This window comes from Lygodium microphyllum, chromosome 5 (genome assembly GCF_053477565.2).
Source record: "Lygodium microphyllum isolate KBCC chromosome 5, Lygodium_microphyllum_v1.1.10, whole genome shotgun sequence".
NCBI classification, from domain to species: domain Eukaryota; kingdom Viridiplantae; phylum Streptophyta; class Polypodiopsida; order Schizaeales; family Lygodiaceae; genus Lygodium; species Lygodium microphyllum.
In genome coordinates this window covers 26,913,934-26,930,448 of record NC_141139.1, presented here as the reverse complement: position 1 = coordinate 26,930,448, position 16,515 = coordinate 26,913,934, and the positions used below count along the sequence as shown (strand labels likewise).

At 44.2% G+C, this 16,515-nt stretch overlaps 1 protein-coding gene across 4 annotated transcripts in view; it reads left to right on the top strand.

Annotated features, from left to right (window-relative positions):
* Positions 1 to 16,515, top strand: part of PIR121 (transcription activator) — a 230,962-nt gene that overhangs the window by 68,265 nt on the left and 146,182 nt on the right. For all 4 annotated transcript variants that reach the window (XR_015690853.1, XM_087677627.1, XM_087677624.1 and 1 more), the window contains exons 13-14: positions 3,073 to 3,285; positions 3,395 to 3,606. Coding sequence is in view for 3 of the 4 variants with exons in the window: in XM_087677627.1 (XP_087533753.1) it covers positions 3,073 to 3,285; positions 3,395 to 3,606 (425 nt within the window). In the remaining variant the exon portion in view is untranslated. The remainder of the gene's footprint in view (positions 1 to 3,072; positions 3,286 to 3,394; positions 3,607 to 16,515) is intronic.

The window sequence follows — 16,515 nt, the reverse complement described above, 5'->3', positions numbered from 1 at the left end:
TTATATTGTTTTTTGATGTGTTGGGTGTACCATCTCTACTCCTCTCTTCTAGGTCACTGTTCCTTAATTGGTTGCCACCCCCTAAAATTAACTTTTCCTTAAAAGAAAAAAAAGAAAAAGAAAAGTTCAATGTGGTTCCATCTGCCTTCTAGGGCTTGGTAAGCCATTGGGCAGCCGACATGCACCCTTTTTCGGATGCCCTTGCTAGGGTGACTACTTGGACTAACCATTGCTTCTATAGTCTTGGTAGACCGTTGGGTAGTCAACATACATCCGTTATCTGATGCCTTGGTTGCTTTGGGGTGGGATGCCTTGGGGTAAACATTGTAGGCCTTTTGTTTTAGGCTTAGTTTTGGGCTTGAGAGGAGACGTTGAGCCAAAACACGCTTTACAATTGGTTAGTATATTTAAACAGCCCCGAAACATGCTTAATTAATGAAGAACACAAATTTGGTGTGCAGTTCGAGAGAGTTTCAATGGTCCCCCAAAACCCTAAGTTTTTGAGGCACACTTCAACATCTATAAATAGATAGGCTGCCCACCATTCAGCCTCATCCTTTTATGTAGGTTTCTCACTCTATCGTGCAGATTTCAGCCTTCAACCACCTACCATCTGCGATCCAATCATCACCGATTGCAGTCCATCACTATCCAGCCCTAGGCAACTTGTTTTCAGCCATCGCCGTGTTGTTTGGAGGTGTCCATTTGTTGCCTCATCATAGCACCTGATCAGCCTCCATTTTTAGCATTTGGTGCTAGAGGCGACAGGCTGTTGCCATCCCTCCCGCCAGGACCGTCGCATACTTGTGTTTTTGCTGTTTAGCAGGCTGTTTATATCGGCAAACACCTCTCCTGTTGTCGCCTAATAGTTCTTTGCCTCGGCACTCTCTCATCTTTGACTAATGGTCACTGTCTGACACTACATTGCTCTGCCCTTGGGCATTTTGTACACTCTTATATTCATTTATAGCATTCATTCACTTCAGAGTTTCTTTTTTCTATGTTTGTCTCTGTGTTTGAGTTTTTGAGTTTTGTGTTTTGTGTTTAGGGTTTGAGTTTTGCTTGTCTCTATGTGAGTCTTTGTGTTTCAGTCTTGGTTGTACATGCTGTGTTTCCTTAGTGCAAACCCTAGCATATCGTTAGATGGGATACCTTGGGATAAACATGGGCTTGAGCTTTCCTTCCAGTCCCTTTTTGGTTGCAATTTTGGGCCTAAGAGGGGATGCTAAGCTAAAAATGCATTACAAATTGATTAGCTCTTTAAAACAGCCCCAAAGCTTGCAAATGACCAAAAGTTTCATTAGCTGGTGTGCAGTCCTAGAGAGTTTTAATGTCCCATAAGCAAAACCCTCATTTGGGAGGAGTCCTCTGCATCTATAAATGGATAGGCTGCCCACCATTCAGCCTCATGCGCGTTTTGCAGGTTACATCAGTCCACACACTCCATTGATGTTGGCACCTTGTTTCTAGCCTTTAGTCCTCACCTATCTGCTGTCCGGCCGTCATCGACTGCAGCCACAATTGTTCCTTAGCTGTGGCCCTGCTGTTAGTAGATGCCAAACTGCTGTGTTTGCTGTCAGCTCATCATGGCCAGCAGCTGATGTCAGTTCTTCTCCAGGTCAGCTTGCGTTTTTTCTGATGTGCAGGCCACCTTGCATCAATGCACTTTCATGCCTTGTTGATCAGGTCACCTGCTGTTTACGGCCTTGTTGATAAGGTTTCCAGCCTCGAGTGGGTGGTACACTACTGCTTTTTCCAGATTCAGCCTCTAGACTGCTGCGCTTTGGTGACTAGCCTACTTCCCTTCCACATTTAGCACTCTTTTAGCTCCAACTAGTAGTTAATGCACTTGAAATTTGTCTCTGGTGGACATCACACTCCGACTACATTCACTGCTCTGCCTTTAGCATTCTGTAACACTCTTTCCATCATTTACAACATTGATTCATTCACTTCAGATTTCTTTTTCTTCCTTTGTTTGTATTTTTTGTTTTTGTGTTTTGCATTTAGGGTATTTGCGTTTATTGCGTTACTATCTGAGGTAATGAGTTTTAGGCATGTTCGTACATTTTGTCATTGCACACCCTACCATATCTTTGTAAGTCCTATGCTAGCTTGACAATAAATGGTAAGATCCCTTTTGGTGATGAGATCCATGACTTTATCATCATTTTATTTGTTTTAGGGTTACTTATTCCATAGAAGCCATTGAAAAGCATACGTATGGCTTTCAGCACTAGGCAAAGATAATGATGCAAATCGAACTATCATTCATGTCTTTGGCAAAGTAGCACATTTCATTCTCGTGAGAAAGATATTGGAGCTGCTAAGCATCTGCCACAGCCCAAATGCAAACTCTATGGTCTACTAGAAAGCATTGTAGGAGCTAGGGATCAATGGTTAGTTAATAAAGCTTATATTGGAGAGCTTATACAGAATGCAGGAATCAAGCTAAAGTTCTCCTCTTCCTACCATGCACAGGCAGGCGGAGAAAGTTTTAAGGCTAATTTTTAGGTAGTGGATCTCTTTATGAACCATTGTTGCAATGACAGGAAATTAGATTGGGAGAAGGATTTACCTTTAGTGAGTTTGCACATTGTAACTGTTGTTGCTTTACAGGGAAATATCTTTTCATTGGGTACAGAATTTGTTGCAAGGACTTCCTTGATTGGAAACTACTGAATTTGTTGACCGCAGCTAATTAAGTAGCAATAGTCATTACACCATGTTTCCTTGTCAGCTGATGTGAAAATTACCATTTGATAATGGTATCTAGTCATCTTGAATCCTCAACACTTTTGGACTTGAATATAGATGTACTTTGGAATGTGTTTAGTATTTTCTTGAAGTTTTTGTGCTCTATCTAAGTGAGCCGGTCACAGTATCTCAACTTCAGATCTTTGAAAGTTTTGAGTAGATACAAACATTTGACCCATATAAGGAAAAATTCAGCTTTCATTCAAGCAAGTATTCTAATTTTCTGGGTATGTTAATTTGTCCATCCAAAAATTTCTAGTGCTTTGTGACCTACTAATAATCTCTTGATGACCGGTTTCGTAATGATTTTGGCAGCTTCAACTGTTGAAAATGGCAACAGTAGTTGATAGTATGGTCAGTAAGGAGATCAAGGACAATATGTATGAAATGATTGTCGAAGGATTCCAGCTACTAAATAGATGGACAGGCCGTGTATGGGAGCAATGTGCTTGGAAGTTTTCACGTCCTTGCAAAGATGCGTTTCCAATCGATATGGATCAATCAACACCAGTGTCAGATTACGAGAAGGTATTACCAGACTTATGTAGCATTCTTTCTTAGGCTCAACTGCTTTATCAGTTTGCAAATCTTCTCCTACGTGCTGTGCGGTTTTTCTTATCATTTGTTGTGCATATAGGTTGTCCGCTGTAATTATACTCAGGAGGAGCGAAAAGCGATGGTAGAGCTCACTAGCTACATAAAGGGTATTGGAAGTATGATGGAAAAAGTTGATACATCTGTAGCAGATAGCATCTGGGAATCGATTCATTCTCAGGTCCAGGATTTTGTACAGAATAGGCTAGCAATAATGCTGCGGACATCCTTCAAAAAGAAGAAAGATCTTGGACGGTAAGTAAACCATCTTTTCCTAAGGCTTTGGTTTCCAGCTAGTTCACATTCTTGATCATATGAGTACCTATGTTATTAGATGTAATTTAAAGTGCTCACATGCAGCAAACATGCACACTGTGTAATCTTTGCATAAGCATCTAAAATCTATGACATGAAATTTTGCAAACCTTATCTAAGGCCACAAAAAGCTTGTCAACCTGTCAACCTGGTGTGCCGGAACCTTGATTCATAAGGTTGTCAAAGAGCAGTTCATATCCAGGTTTTAGGTTAATTTATGAGAAGTTGGCCTACGGATTTGCCAAGAAATGAAAACCTTGTTGAGAATCAACCAAAACCCTTAGCAATTTTAATGTTTGAATTTGTAGGTTGTTCTCGAGGCTCTGAATGGGAATTTCCCAGACATAACCCATGTGCGACTGTAAAACCTCCTTTCTGAAGATTGAGACCCTTTCTCAGTTTTTACAATTTGCTTGATACTTAATCGTGATTGTTTGTGAACAGTGATCTATAAATACTTGCCTGGTTTTTTTAAACCCTATGTTGGACATCTGTCCTTAATGTGGAACATACCTGTCACTCACATATAAAAGTGTAAAATGTTCATCTTCCTTTCAGATTCAGCCTACAGTTTGCGCTTCAGTCTCTATTGGTCCTTGTTAATTTCTCTGTACACGAGTGTGCAGACACGAAATTTATCCACAAGGTTGGCTGCACATTATGCAGGAGATTACTAATTGTTTAATCGGTTCAGTTTATGCTCCCACTCTTGTCAGCTGTGTTTCAGTTCTAAATTTGGTGATTTATTCTGAGTGGAGACCTCAATAATTTGCAATCACGGATGACTTCAGCCACTCACTCTGAGAAGAAACCCAGCAGCTCACTTACAAAGTGTCTTCCAAAGAAATTGGTTCGACCCAGTGTTAGGATAGCTCTTTGGTAGCTTGGGGTGTAAGACATCTTTCAGAGTAAAATATCTTGGCTACTGATGTGACGTGGCCTCCCAGCTTTCTTCATTAATCTCAGTGAATGAATAATGTCAAGTCAAGAGGACCCAATACGCCCTGTTGGAGGAGTCCTTTACTGCTAGATCGCCTGTCTGCCTCTAGTCTTAAAAATGTGAAGTACCAGCTGGCCAATGAGAGGTCTGGAGTGGCATTATCCATTGGGAGTTCTCGAGTAACTATGCCACAAGGATGGTCCTCATATCCCAAGACTGATTTTGAAGGAGATCATGCAACTACCCTTTGAAATGGGAAACATCTCTCCATCAAAGCCTGAATATAGCATCATCCAAGTTCTTTGCCAATCTCCTAGGCTTAAGGAGTAATGGTTGATGCAATGTGTTCAAGTCTTTCAGTGATACCCACATGTGGAACAATCCTATTGCAGATGGTTACGCTCTACTGATGGCTAATTTTCTCTGCTCTCATACAGCCCCAAAACATGAATCAAATTTTATTTAGAAAAGATGAGACACAAAATTTTCTGGCATGAAAAAGGGCACATTAAGCCAATACACTCCTTTCAATCCCTTTGCCCAAGCTCTCCACTTCCAGCCATCATCTCTTATTTCTCTCAGAGCTGCCGCCTTGTCACCACACCTTGCATTTCAGGTCCCATCTGCCATCTCCCCCTGTCAGCTGCATTGCCTGGTTTCTCTCCAGCTATATAACATCATCCACTTAGTACTTGCTCTAGAATCTCTTGCTGCCTGTGTTTTACAGTCCAGCACCTTCTGCTGCTGCTATGACAGCCCCAAGAACCTGCTGCCCACTCCAGACAGCAGTACCAGGTCTCCTCATGGCCTTGCCAGCCTCCAGAACATCAGCTACAGCCTTGGAGGACCGTCTTCTGCATTCTCTAGTTTACTGCATTGCCATGCATAGTTGAGGGAAACTTCGAAACGGAAATGGGAATCGGGAATTTCAAGGGAACATGGTGTGAAGATATGCTAGGGTTTGCACTGAGGAAACACAGCATATACAACCAAGATTGAAACACAAAGACTCAGACAAAGACAAGCAAAAGTCAAACCCTAAACGCAAAACACAAAACCCAAAAACTCAAATTTCAAATATAGAGACAAACACACAGAGAAGAAACTCGAAGTGAATGAATGCTGTAAATGAATGTAAGAGTGTACAGGATGCCTAGGGGCAGAGCAATGCAGTGTCGGAGAGTGATGTCCACTGGAGATGGATCCCAGGTGCTGTGATCACCAGTCGGAGTGTGAGAAACTCCAAATGATAATCACCAGTTCTAGAGAATTGAGGTGGCAATAGGAGAGGTGTTTGCTGATGTAGATGGCTTGCTGGACATAAAAAATGCAAGTACTGCAGCAATTGCCCAGTGGGAGAGATGGCAGCAGCATATCGCTTGGCATTAGATGTTGAAAACGTAGGTTGATTAGGTGCTATAATGCCGCAGTAGATGGAGACCCCCAAATAGCAAGGTGATGGTTGAAAACAAGCCGTCTAGGGCTGGATAGTGATGGGCTGCAGTTGGGGGCTGTAGTCGGTGATGGATTGATAGCAGATGGTAGGTGGCTGATGGCTGAAATCTACACGATAGAGTGGGAAACTTGCACAAAAGAATGAGGTTGAATGGTGGGCAGCTCGTCTATTTATAGATATTGAACGGTGTCCCAAAAAATTACGGCTTTGGGGGGATCACAGACACTCTTTCGAACTGCGTACCAAATTTGTGTTTTTAATTAATTAAGCGTGTTTTGGGACTGTTTAAAAATGCTAATCAATTGTAAAGCGTGTTTTAGCTCAACACCCCCTCTTAGGCCCAAAACTAAGCTTAAAAGGGAAGGCTTGCAATGTTTACCCCAAGGCATCCCACCTAAAGCAACGAGGGCATGGGACAAAGGGTGCACATCAGCTATCCAATGGCCTACCAAGACTACAGAGATGATGGTTGTTTTACCAAGGAAGTCCAAGAAGTCACCCTAGAGAGGACAAGGCATCGGATAAAGGGTGCTTGTCTTGACTACCTAGTGGCCTACCCCCTATAAAGGCGGATGGAACTACATTGATTTTTTTTTTTTTTGGGTGGTGAAAAGTAAATTTTAGGGATGGTAGCCGATTAAGTAACAATGATCTAAAAGATGAGAGTAGGGATGGTACACCCAACACATTACAAAGCAGTACAAGCTTACCTAACCACTCGAAGATATCAATGATGAGGGAAATGTGATGAAGTATCATGTGAAGAAGAATGGTGGTGTAATTTGCCGGTGAAAATAGCTTAAGATCCGTCCACTGGTGCGTTGCACAATGGGATGCATAGTATGCTACATGTTGAAGAATGCTCATGTAGCATGTGCCACTTACTTAGTGTACACGCTGGGAAAATTGTTCACTTGCCCAAGCGCCCTAGTATAAAGATGATGAAATCATGCAATGCGTAGGTGAAGGTACAATAGGGGGGGGAAGGCTGATGTCGAAGACAAGTGCCAAAACTTGTAGAATACCAAGAAGGGTAAGAAGTTAGAACCCCCGCTCAACTTGGATGTTGATATCGAGGAAGGAAAAGGAGTATGAGGATGTTGGTCTTCATGTGGTGTAGAGAACCATATGGATGAAAATGATGAAGTATTTCTAGTGGAAGAGTAAGTATAGAAGTCACTGCTATGATAGCATCGAGAGAGATACTGTATGATCTGCCGCAAGAGGGGAAGCCACCACACTATTAGAAGAGTAAAACTCTAAGTAGATGGAACCATGAAGGAACGATATGCATCTCAAAGCCCAGAGTGTCCACCATGCATACAAGAAGTGTGCATAGCAGATCCAAATGTGGGCAAGTGTGGATTGGGTATGGGCTTGGTAACCGCTTGTGGAGCCAAGGTGGAGGGATAGGGACACGAGGAGTAGTGGATGGAAATCCCTGCATAGGAGCGACCCAAGGGATGTGTGATGACAGCCCGTAAGGAGAGGACGGATATCCTTGCGTCTGAAAGGTCATGTGGGGGGTTTGTGTGTGCTCGAGGGTAGTGAGGGGAATGCCCATCACAATCCTCTAGAGTGGAAGGATGTGGTAAAGTAGGGGTAGGTGGAAGGTACAATGTTAAAGGGTGGCATTTCCCCTAACGATGCACCAAGAGGTGGAATGAATGGAGGGTAGGTAGATGGTGGGGAGGGAGAATGAGAAGGTGTTAGGAGCGGAGATGGAAGATTCAACCCCTAGTATGCTTTGAGCAGAAGTGGAATATAATCTAAGATTTTGGAATGAAGATGCGAGTAGATCAGAATGTTGAGAAGATAGTGGTGGGATGGGAGGGAGTTGAGAAGTGTGGTTTACTTTCTCAAATGAAACAGATGATAGAGACATACTTGATGAAGGGTATCTACTACGAGAGCCTCCTCTATTAAAGTTAACATATTGAAAACCATCCGGCTCTTGCACACCAAAAGGAGAAACAAGAGAGGGTTTTGGCTCATACGACTCAAAAGAGTATAGGAACTTGATATAAGGCTTAGTTGAGATAAATGAGATGGATGGCGAGATGGGTCGAATGTTCTGGTTCCTCCAAGGTCAAAGAGATGGCCAGTCTCACTAATCAATCTAGACAAAGTAGTAGCACTAGTTGGAGTGTAAAGAAATCTACTACACTGATCCTTCACGAAATCAAAAGCTATGCATATAGAGATAAACACTTGGCTTGAGCCACATGAAGGAACTATATATGATGCACAAGTACTCCTCAAAGTCTTCATCTATAAGATGACCAAAATGAGAATAAGAAGATGGTAAAGGTCAAGGTGTGTGTACCTCCTCCTCGAGACCATAATCACCATAGGATACTCTTTAGAAGAGCATTGGCTCTAATACCATGTGAAGATATGCTAGGGTTTGCACTGAGGAAACACAACATGTACGACCAAGATTGAAACACAAAGACTCAGACAAAGACAAGAAAAACTCAAACACTAAACGCAAAACACAAAACACAAAAACTCAAAACTCAAACATAGAGATAAGAAACTTTAAAGTGAATGAATGCTGTAAATGAATGTAACAGTGTATAGAAATGCTCAAGGGTAGTAGAGCAATGTAGTGTCGGAGAGTGACGTCCAATGTGAAGATGGATCCCAAGTGCTGTGATCACTAGTCGGAATGTTAGAGTGTGGGAACCTGAAGGATGATCACGAGAGTGCCAGGGAATTGAGGCGACAAAAGGAGAGGTTCGTTGATATAGATGGCTGGTTGGATAGCAAAAATGCAAGTACTACAGCAATCGCCTAGTGGGAGAGATGGCAGTAGCTTGTCGCCTGGCACTAGATGCTGGAAACGTAGGTACTATAGCAATTGCCTAGTGGAAGAGATGATAGCGGCCTGTTGCCTAGCGCTAGATGTTGGAAACACAGGTTTATTGTGTGCTATAATGACACTGCAGATGGAGACCTCCAAATAGCAAGGCGATGACTTAAAAAAGGCCGCCTAGGGTTGGATATTGATGGGCTGTAGTCGGTGATGGCTTGATAGCAAATGGTAGGAAGCTGATTGTTGAAATCTGTATAGTAGAGTGAGAAACCTGCACAAAAGGATGAGGTTGAATGGTCAGCAGTCCATCTATTTATAGATGTTGAAGGTTGTCCCAAAAAATTAGGGTTTTGGGGGACCATTGAAAGTCTCTCAAACTGTGCACCAAATTTTTGTTTTTCATTAATTAGGCGTGTTTTGGGGCTATTTAAAAATGCTAATCAGCCGTAAAGCGTGTTTTAGCTCAACACATGGAAACACCATATCATCAAGAAAATGGAAGAATGGGAGGAGGGTGATCAATTCCTAAACCTTTCTCATTGTGTTAGGTTTTGATTGGTGTAGAGAATCATTATTGCTGCATTGATAGTGGAGTAAATAATTGATTTCTATTTACTTTACTCTCCTATGTGAGAGAGAGAGAGAGAGAGAGAGAGAGAGAAACGATGGCTGCTGCCCAGCCCTAGGCCTCCTGCCCCGCCGCTTCTTGCTCATGCCCTGTCGCCCTGCCTGTGGGTTTCCTGTAGCAGCCCACTGCCCTGTCCGACAAGCAAACCTGTTGCCTGCTGAAGAGCAGACCTGTCCCACTGCGGTTTCGTGCTCAGGCAGCGCCTCCTGTGGCAGCCCGCTGCCCGGTCTGACAACCGGAGCTGTTGCCCGCTGAAGAACAGGCCTGTCCCGCAGCGGTTTCCTGCTCAGGCCCTGTCACTCTGCTTGCGGGCGCCTCCTGTGGCAGCCCGCTGCCCTGTCTGACAACCAGACCTGTTACTCGCTGAAGAACAGACCTGCCCCGCTGCTCCTGTGCTTCTGTACTAAAGTGCAGAGATAGACAGAGGACCAACGCCACTCAGACAGCCAGTAGTCTGCCCCTGCTTGGTGATGCCTGTCTGCCCTGTAGACGAATGGCCTCCCTCAACAGCCACACCCTGCCTTCCCGGTTTCGTCTAGCCTGCGGTGACCTCCTGTGTGACTGGACTGCGTTCGTTTCTACCTCCCGTGTGCTCTTGGCTCTGCATCTGACCTGCACAAGTGGTGATACAACATGGCTGGTCTGGATATGGCTTTTATCGACCAAACGGTGGCAGCCCTTGGTCCGGATTCTGATACATAGGAACCAGAGGATATGGTTCCTTGCACAGAGGAGATGCCCCCTAGTCCTGATTTCCAGCCTGCGGGCAAACGCACCAAGCATACTTCGGAAGCGACAATGGATCATCAGGAACGTTCTTATGCTCAGGTTGCCTCTGATTCTGTGGATTCTTAGGATGTTGACTGGGAGCATTTGCTGGAATTTGCCAACACTCTGCTTGGCGATTATGTCCAACATAATCATGAAGCTTTTTCTGACTCTAAACTGAAGATGTGCTCGAAGCCACGGTGGACCCGAAAAATGTCTTGCGCTCATTTTCGTGTTTTATGACCGTGCTGTTATACTCTTCTTTACTGGCAGGATCCCAGTGCTTTCCCATATTCGCCAGTGGCTGCACAATCTACTACAAGGGGAGTGTGTTGAAGGGATTTTTGTTGGGCCCCGAGGCTTCTATGAGGTGCTATTGAAATTTGAGAAGCACCGTGCTGATCTCCTGTCTAAACTGCCATTGTTCTTTGATCGCCGTTTGATCCATGTTGTGCCATGGCGCCCAATGGCAGATTTTCAGCACCTGCTTCAACGTGAATGCCCCGTGTGGGTTGAATTGGAAAATTGTCCGGCTGTCTATTGGCCACTGTTAAAGGATGCCATGGCCGTTGTGGGCACTGTTCTGGTCCCCTCGAGCCTAAGGGCCATGAATCGTAACCGTTTGTGTATGTAATGGGACACTGCTAGGAAAAGGCTTGCTTGGTTACGTCTTAATTGCTCTGGTATGCATCCTTTGCACTTTCGTTTGAAATGGGGCAACTTTGCAGGACATTGCTTTTTGTGTGGAAAATTGGGGCATTTTATGGCTGAATGCCTAGAGAAGCAATAGACTTCAGATGCTGAGCATGTTGCGCTGCCCATGGAAGATATGGTGTGTGATGCTCTGTCGCAGGATGCCACCCAGCCACCTAAAGTTTTGGATAAAGGTAAACAACCTGTTTCGGGTTTGGATTTCTGTGGCAATGACTGGGTGGATGTACGTGCAAAAAAGGGTAAAAGGTTTGATGCTGGCCTGGCGGATAGTGGACCTAATGCTTCACAAGATTCCATGTGCACTTATATGCGCCGGAAAGAGATGTTGTCTTCAGAGCATCCTGCTCATCCTATGGTTTCTTCTGCACCTCGTAATCAGTCTACTAGGAAAGTATATTCGGACGGTCCAAAGGGCCCACATGCTAAGTTGGCTTTTGATACTAGAGGTAATGTGATTACCCCATGGGATCGTCGTTATCTCCGCTCCATCCCCAAGACAGTGGATATTCCGTCTACCTCTAAAGCTGGCCGTCAGAACTCTTTTGTTGTGTTAGCTGATTTTTTGGATGAGGGAGTCCTTGATATTCTGGAAAAGGTTAAATCGAGGCAAGCTGTGCCTCGTTCCTGATTTTCTTTTGAATACACATGAAGATAGCCACGTGGAATGTGCGAGGCATTTGTTCTCGCCATAAGCAACATGCCATGTGGACTGTATTGCATGAGAATCAGTGGGATGTCTTGTGTGCTGTTGAGCACAAGAGTCATGATGAAGTAGAAAAAGTTGTGGATTGCCATGGGTTCCGCTTGTTTTATGCAGGGACACATGCCATGCATTATTCTGGTGTGCTTATGATTGTACATGAGAAATATCAGCCTATTCTTATTAAAAATTATGTACATGGCCGTTTTCTGGTGATTGAAGTTTTATTTGAAGGAGAGATCTTATGGTTGTTGGGCCTCTATGCTCCGAATGACCCGTTATCCCGCCGGGATCTTTGGAATACTTTGCAGACCTCCTTGTCACTTGGCAGACGGGGTCTTTTGATGGGGGATTTTAATATGTGTGTTGATTCTTCACAGTCCACGTCGGAACATTCGGTGATGGATGCTCTAGAAAGTCCTGTGTGGAATGCGTTTTCTCTTGCTGTACTTAAGCAAGATCTTTGGTCTTGGCTACACCCTTCTTCTACAGGGTTTACTTTCCATTCTGCGCAGTATGCAACTACATGGTCCGGTTGGACCGGATGTATATCATGTAGGATGATGATTTTCTTCCTGAGATGCTGAAAATGAAAGTGTTGCAGCAATATGCCTTGTCGGACCATTTCTCTCTGCAGCTTGAGATACTTGCACAACCCATTGCACCTTTTAAGCAATTCCTGGATAGTCTCTCTTTGCGCTTCAACTCCTCTTATTTGAAGCATTCAATCTTTAAGGGCTATATGCAGCAATTGATTGATAGATTTTTATTGGACTTCGCCGCTGAGGGCAATGCTTCTTTTGAACGATTGCTCTCTAATGTGCAGTAGGTTGCTTGGCAGTATGGGGTCCATCATGCCTCTCTTTGTCGGCGGTGTCGGCATGCAGGGGAGGACTTATTGGCTTTGGTTCGTTCTCTGCTGGGGGACACTCCAGATGATGTATTCCTGCTGTCATTGGCGATGCGTTTGGCTGATCTTATTAAAGAGTTTCAGTTGAAATCTTATCAGCAGGCCAAATTGCAAAATTTGACTAAGAATTTACAAGACAATGCTTGTTAGACTCATAAGTTCTTTCGAGCTCTACATGCATCTCCTGCTCGAGAAAATATGACTAGACTCCAGGATCCAGAAGGTCGAATAGTCATTGATCCCCAGACTAATGTGAATATGTGTAGGAATTATTTTATAGACCTTCTTGGTTCTTCTCCTTCATCTTTTGACCAGGTTACTCATGCACGTTCTGTTTTCTATGATTTGGTCCGCAATCAGGTTCCACTTGATATGCAAACTACTTTGGAGATAGATATTTGTGAGGTGGAGGTTATGGATGTTCTTTTACACCTACCCAAGGATAAAAGTCCCGGTTGGGATGGTCTCACCAATGAATTCTTTGAGATTTCTGCTACCCAACTGGTGAAACCATTAACGGCTATGTTTCAGCAGGTTTGGGAAACGGGGTTCATGCCTTTCTCATGGATAGAAGGTCTTATCAAAGTGCTTCCAAAAGTCCCTTCGCCGTCAATGTTGAAACATTGGAGACCAATTTCTTTGATGGGTTCGATGTATAAATCTTTTCCAAAGTGATGGCGAATCGGCTCCACAAGCATCTTCCGGCCATTGTGGATCCTCTTTAATATGGTTTCATTAAGGGCCGAAAGATTCTGCACAATATCTTAAATGTGCAAATGGCTATTGACTATGCAAGGCACTCTAATCAACAAGTGGTATTGATGCAATTGGATCTGGAAAAGGCTTTTGATTATTTAGACTGGTCTTTCATTGCAGAACTTATGTCTACTATGGGCTTTGGTACTCGGATGTCCCGCTTGATCTACATCATTAATACTACGGCTTCTTCGCGAGTTATGCTAAATGGTGGTGTTATCGAGCCATTTGTCCTTGCACGCTCTGTGAGACAAGGTTGCCCTTTGAGTCCTCTCTTCTTTGCGCTTGCGATTCATCCGGTTCTTTCGATGTTATCTTCTATGGCAGCTTCTACTCAGTTGGCTGGATTGTCCCTTCCTTTTGGATAGCACTTCATTACTCAATCTTTGGTTGATGACAACTTTATGATTTTGCGTACGAACAAGGACAATGTTCACAACGCATTAGATGTTTGGACGCTCTTTGGTTATGCTTCTGGTCTTCATATCAATGCTTTCAAATCAGCCATTCGCAGTTGCACGGAGTCCGATTTACAGTCATTGAGCTGGCAGGGACAGGTTGTTTCCCGTGGTTCCATTGTCAGGCATCTTGGGTACCCTTTGGGTGTTGATGTTCGGCCAAAGCAACTTCTCGAGTGGATTTCACAGAAACTGGCAGCGAAGTTTCTGTATTGTTAGTTGCAGGCTTGGCCCTTCCATGTTCATCTTAAAGTGGCTCAGACAATTATGTTGCCAATGCTCACATATTTCTTGCCATTGCTGCCTTGGACTACTACTACTTTGACTGCTCTCACTCAGCACATTCGTTTCATGTTATTGAAGAAGGATTCCTTGCAGGCAGACATTTCATGGATTTCTTGGTCGCATACATGTATCCCCAAATGCATGGGTGGTGGGGCTATTTTGGATGCCAAAACTCATATGCTGGCACTTCGTTGTTTGCTTTTTCGTGCCATGTGCGTGGATCATCACCCGTGGGTCGTTATAGCCCGTTATTTTCTTGAGAATCACGAGCTTCTGCATGGTTATACAGAAATTCAGAGCTCCTGGTGGCATGTTCTTAATGCAGACTCTCGGTTTTCTAGTCCTTCCTCATCCTTGCTTGTGCATTTGGTTTGCTCCTGGAAATTGGTTTTCCAGAAGGCGCGTTGGCATCCAGCGGAGGACCGCTTACATGCTAACTCTTTTCAACTGGAATTGTTGGCAGCCTCACGATTACTTTCTTGGGAAGGCAAACATGAGCTTAGACCAAAATTTAACCTCATGGCACGTTTGGGCTTGACTTTAGTTGCAGATGCTACCCTTGCCAGTCGTAACGTCTTGATATCCTTTCGTACAGCCAGGAGGCTTTTCAGAATCCCTCCTGGATACCGTGATTTATGGGAACAGCTTTTGTCAATGCTCTAGAGTAGGCAACCCTTTCCTGCCCTTGCTTTGGATTGTCCTTGGCAGGACTGGGACCTCGCGGGTGGGTTGAATTTGGAAAAGGCCTCAGCTAACCACGTGTATCATCTTCTGATTAAAGACCATCAATGGCTGGTTACTAAAGCTAATACTGTATGGGGATTGCGGAAATCTCAGTCATGGTGAAAGACAACTGTGATGGAGGGCCGGTTTAACAAGACACCTTTCAAATGCAAGGTCTTTCTTTGGAGGGTGATGATTGGTGGTCTTCTGCTTGCTTCAGCCCTTTCCAAGCGTCGAATCTCTAATGGCCATTGTTTCTTTTGCACCACTACTGTGGAATCGGCCCATCATCAATTTATTTCGTGCCCTCTCGCTAAGAATATCTGGTCGCTCTTGTTAGCGGTTTGGCGAGCAGTGGTTGGCTTCTCGCTAAGCCCTTTTGATTGGGTTTTTGTACGACCAAAATACCCCACACCGGCACAGTTGCACATGAAGATCTTGTTTCACTTTCTTAGATACTGGGGATGCTGGCACAATTGGACCACTCGGAATGCCTTTCTTTTGATTCGGCCTCTAATGTCCTGGCACATATTGTGAGGCTTAAAGGTCTCTTGCATTGGCAGATAGATCTCATTCGGCACTCTGGCTTACTCTCTCGGGAGGACTTACTTCCCTGGCATATGGCAATTTCCTCTGCGTCTTTGCCATGACTTTTGTTACTCTTTTGTAGTTTAGTATTGGGCCTTTACACATGATGGCTGAGTGTCATCGTGTATCTTGTAATCAAGTAAACTTGTACCTTTTTTCCGTAATTAATACAATTACCTTTTACGAGAGAGAGAGAGAGTTATGGGTTAACGTCTACAATAGGCCAAGTTGGCCTATGAGACCAAAATGTTGCATACAAATGTCTGGGAGATTTCAAAAGTCCCAGTGAAGCTAACATTTATGCTATGTTGAACTAAATTGAGTAGGTACAAAATGATATCTGGACTAGATACAATCTAGAGGTATTCCTAGTGCGGTGTGGAACTGCTCCTGGGGTGTTCAATGCGAGAGAGAGAGAGAGAGAGAGAGAGAGAGAGAGAGAGAGAGAGAGAGAGAGAGAGAGCGCCATCGTTTTCTCTCTTGCCCGCTCGCCAAGAATATCTGGTCACTCTTGTCGCACATTTGGCGCGCGGTGGTGGGATCCTCGCTAACTCCTTTCGATTGGGTTTTTGTGCGCCCAAAGTATTCCGCACCGCCACAGTTGCATGAGAAGATCTTATTTCACTTTTTCAGATATTGGGGATGCTGGCACATTTGGACCACGCGCAATGCTTTTCTCTTTGATTCGGCCTCTAATGTACCCCGACATATTGCCAGGCTTAAAGGGCTCTTGCATTGGCAGCTGGATATCATCCGACACTCCGACTTGCTCCCTCGAGAGGATTTGCATCCGTGGCATATGGCAATTGCCTCTGGGTCGTTGCCATGATTGGTGTAACTTTTTCAGTGCATTACTACGGGGCTTCCCCACACGTTGGCCTAGGGCCCTCGTGTATCTTGTAATCAGAAAAAAGAGAGAGAGAGAGAAAGAGAAAACCTCTTCACATGATGGCTTTGTGTCATCATGTATCTTGTAATCCAGTAATCTTGTATTTTTTTCGTAATTAATATAATTACCTTTTACGAAAAAAAAGAGAGAGAGCGCGCCATGGAGATCGCGTCGCCTGTGCGTGTCGCGCCGCCATAGCCCGTCCACGTCATCGCC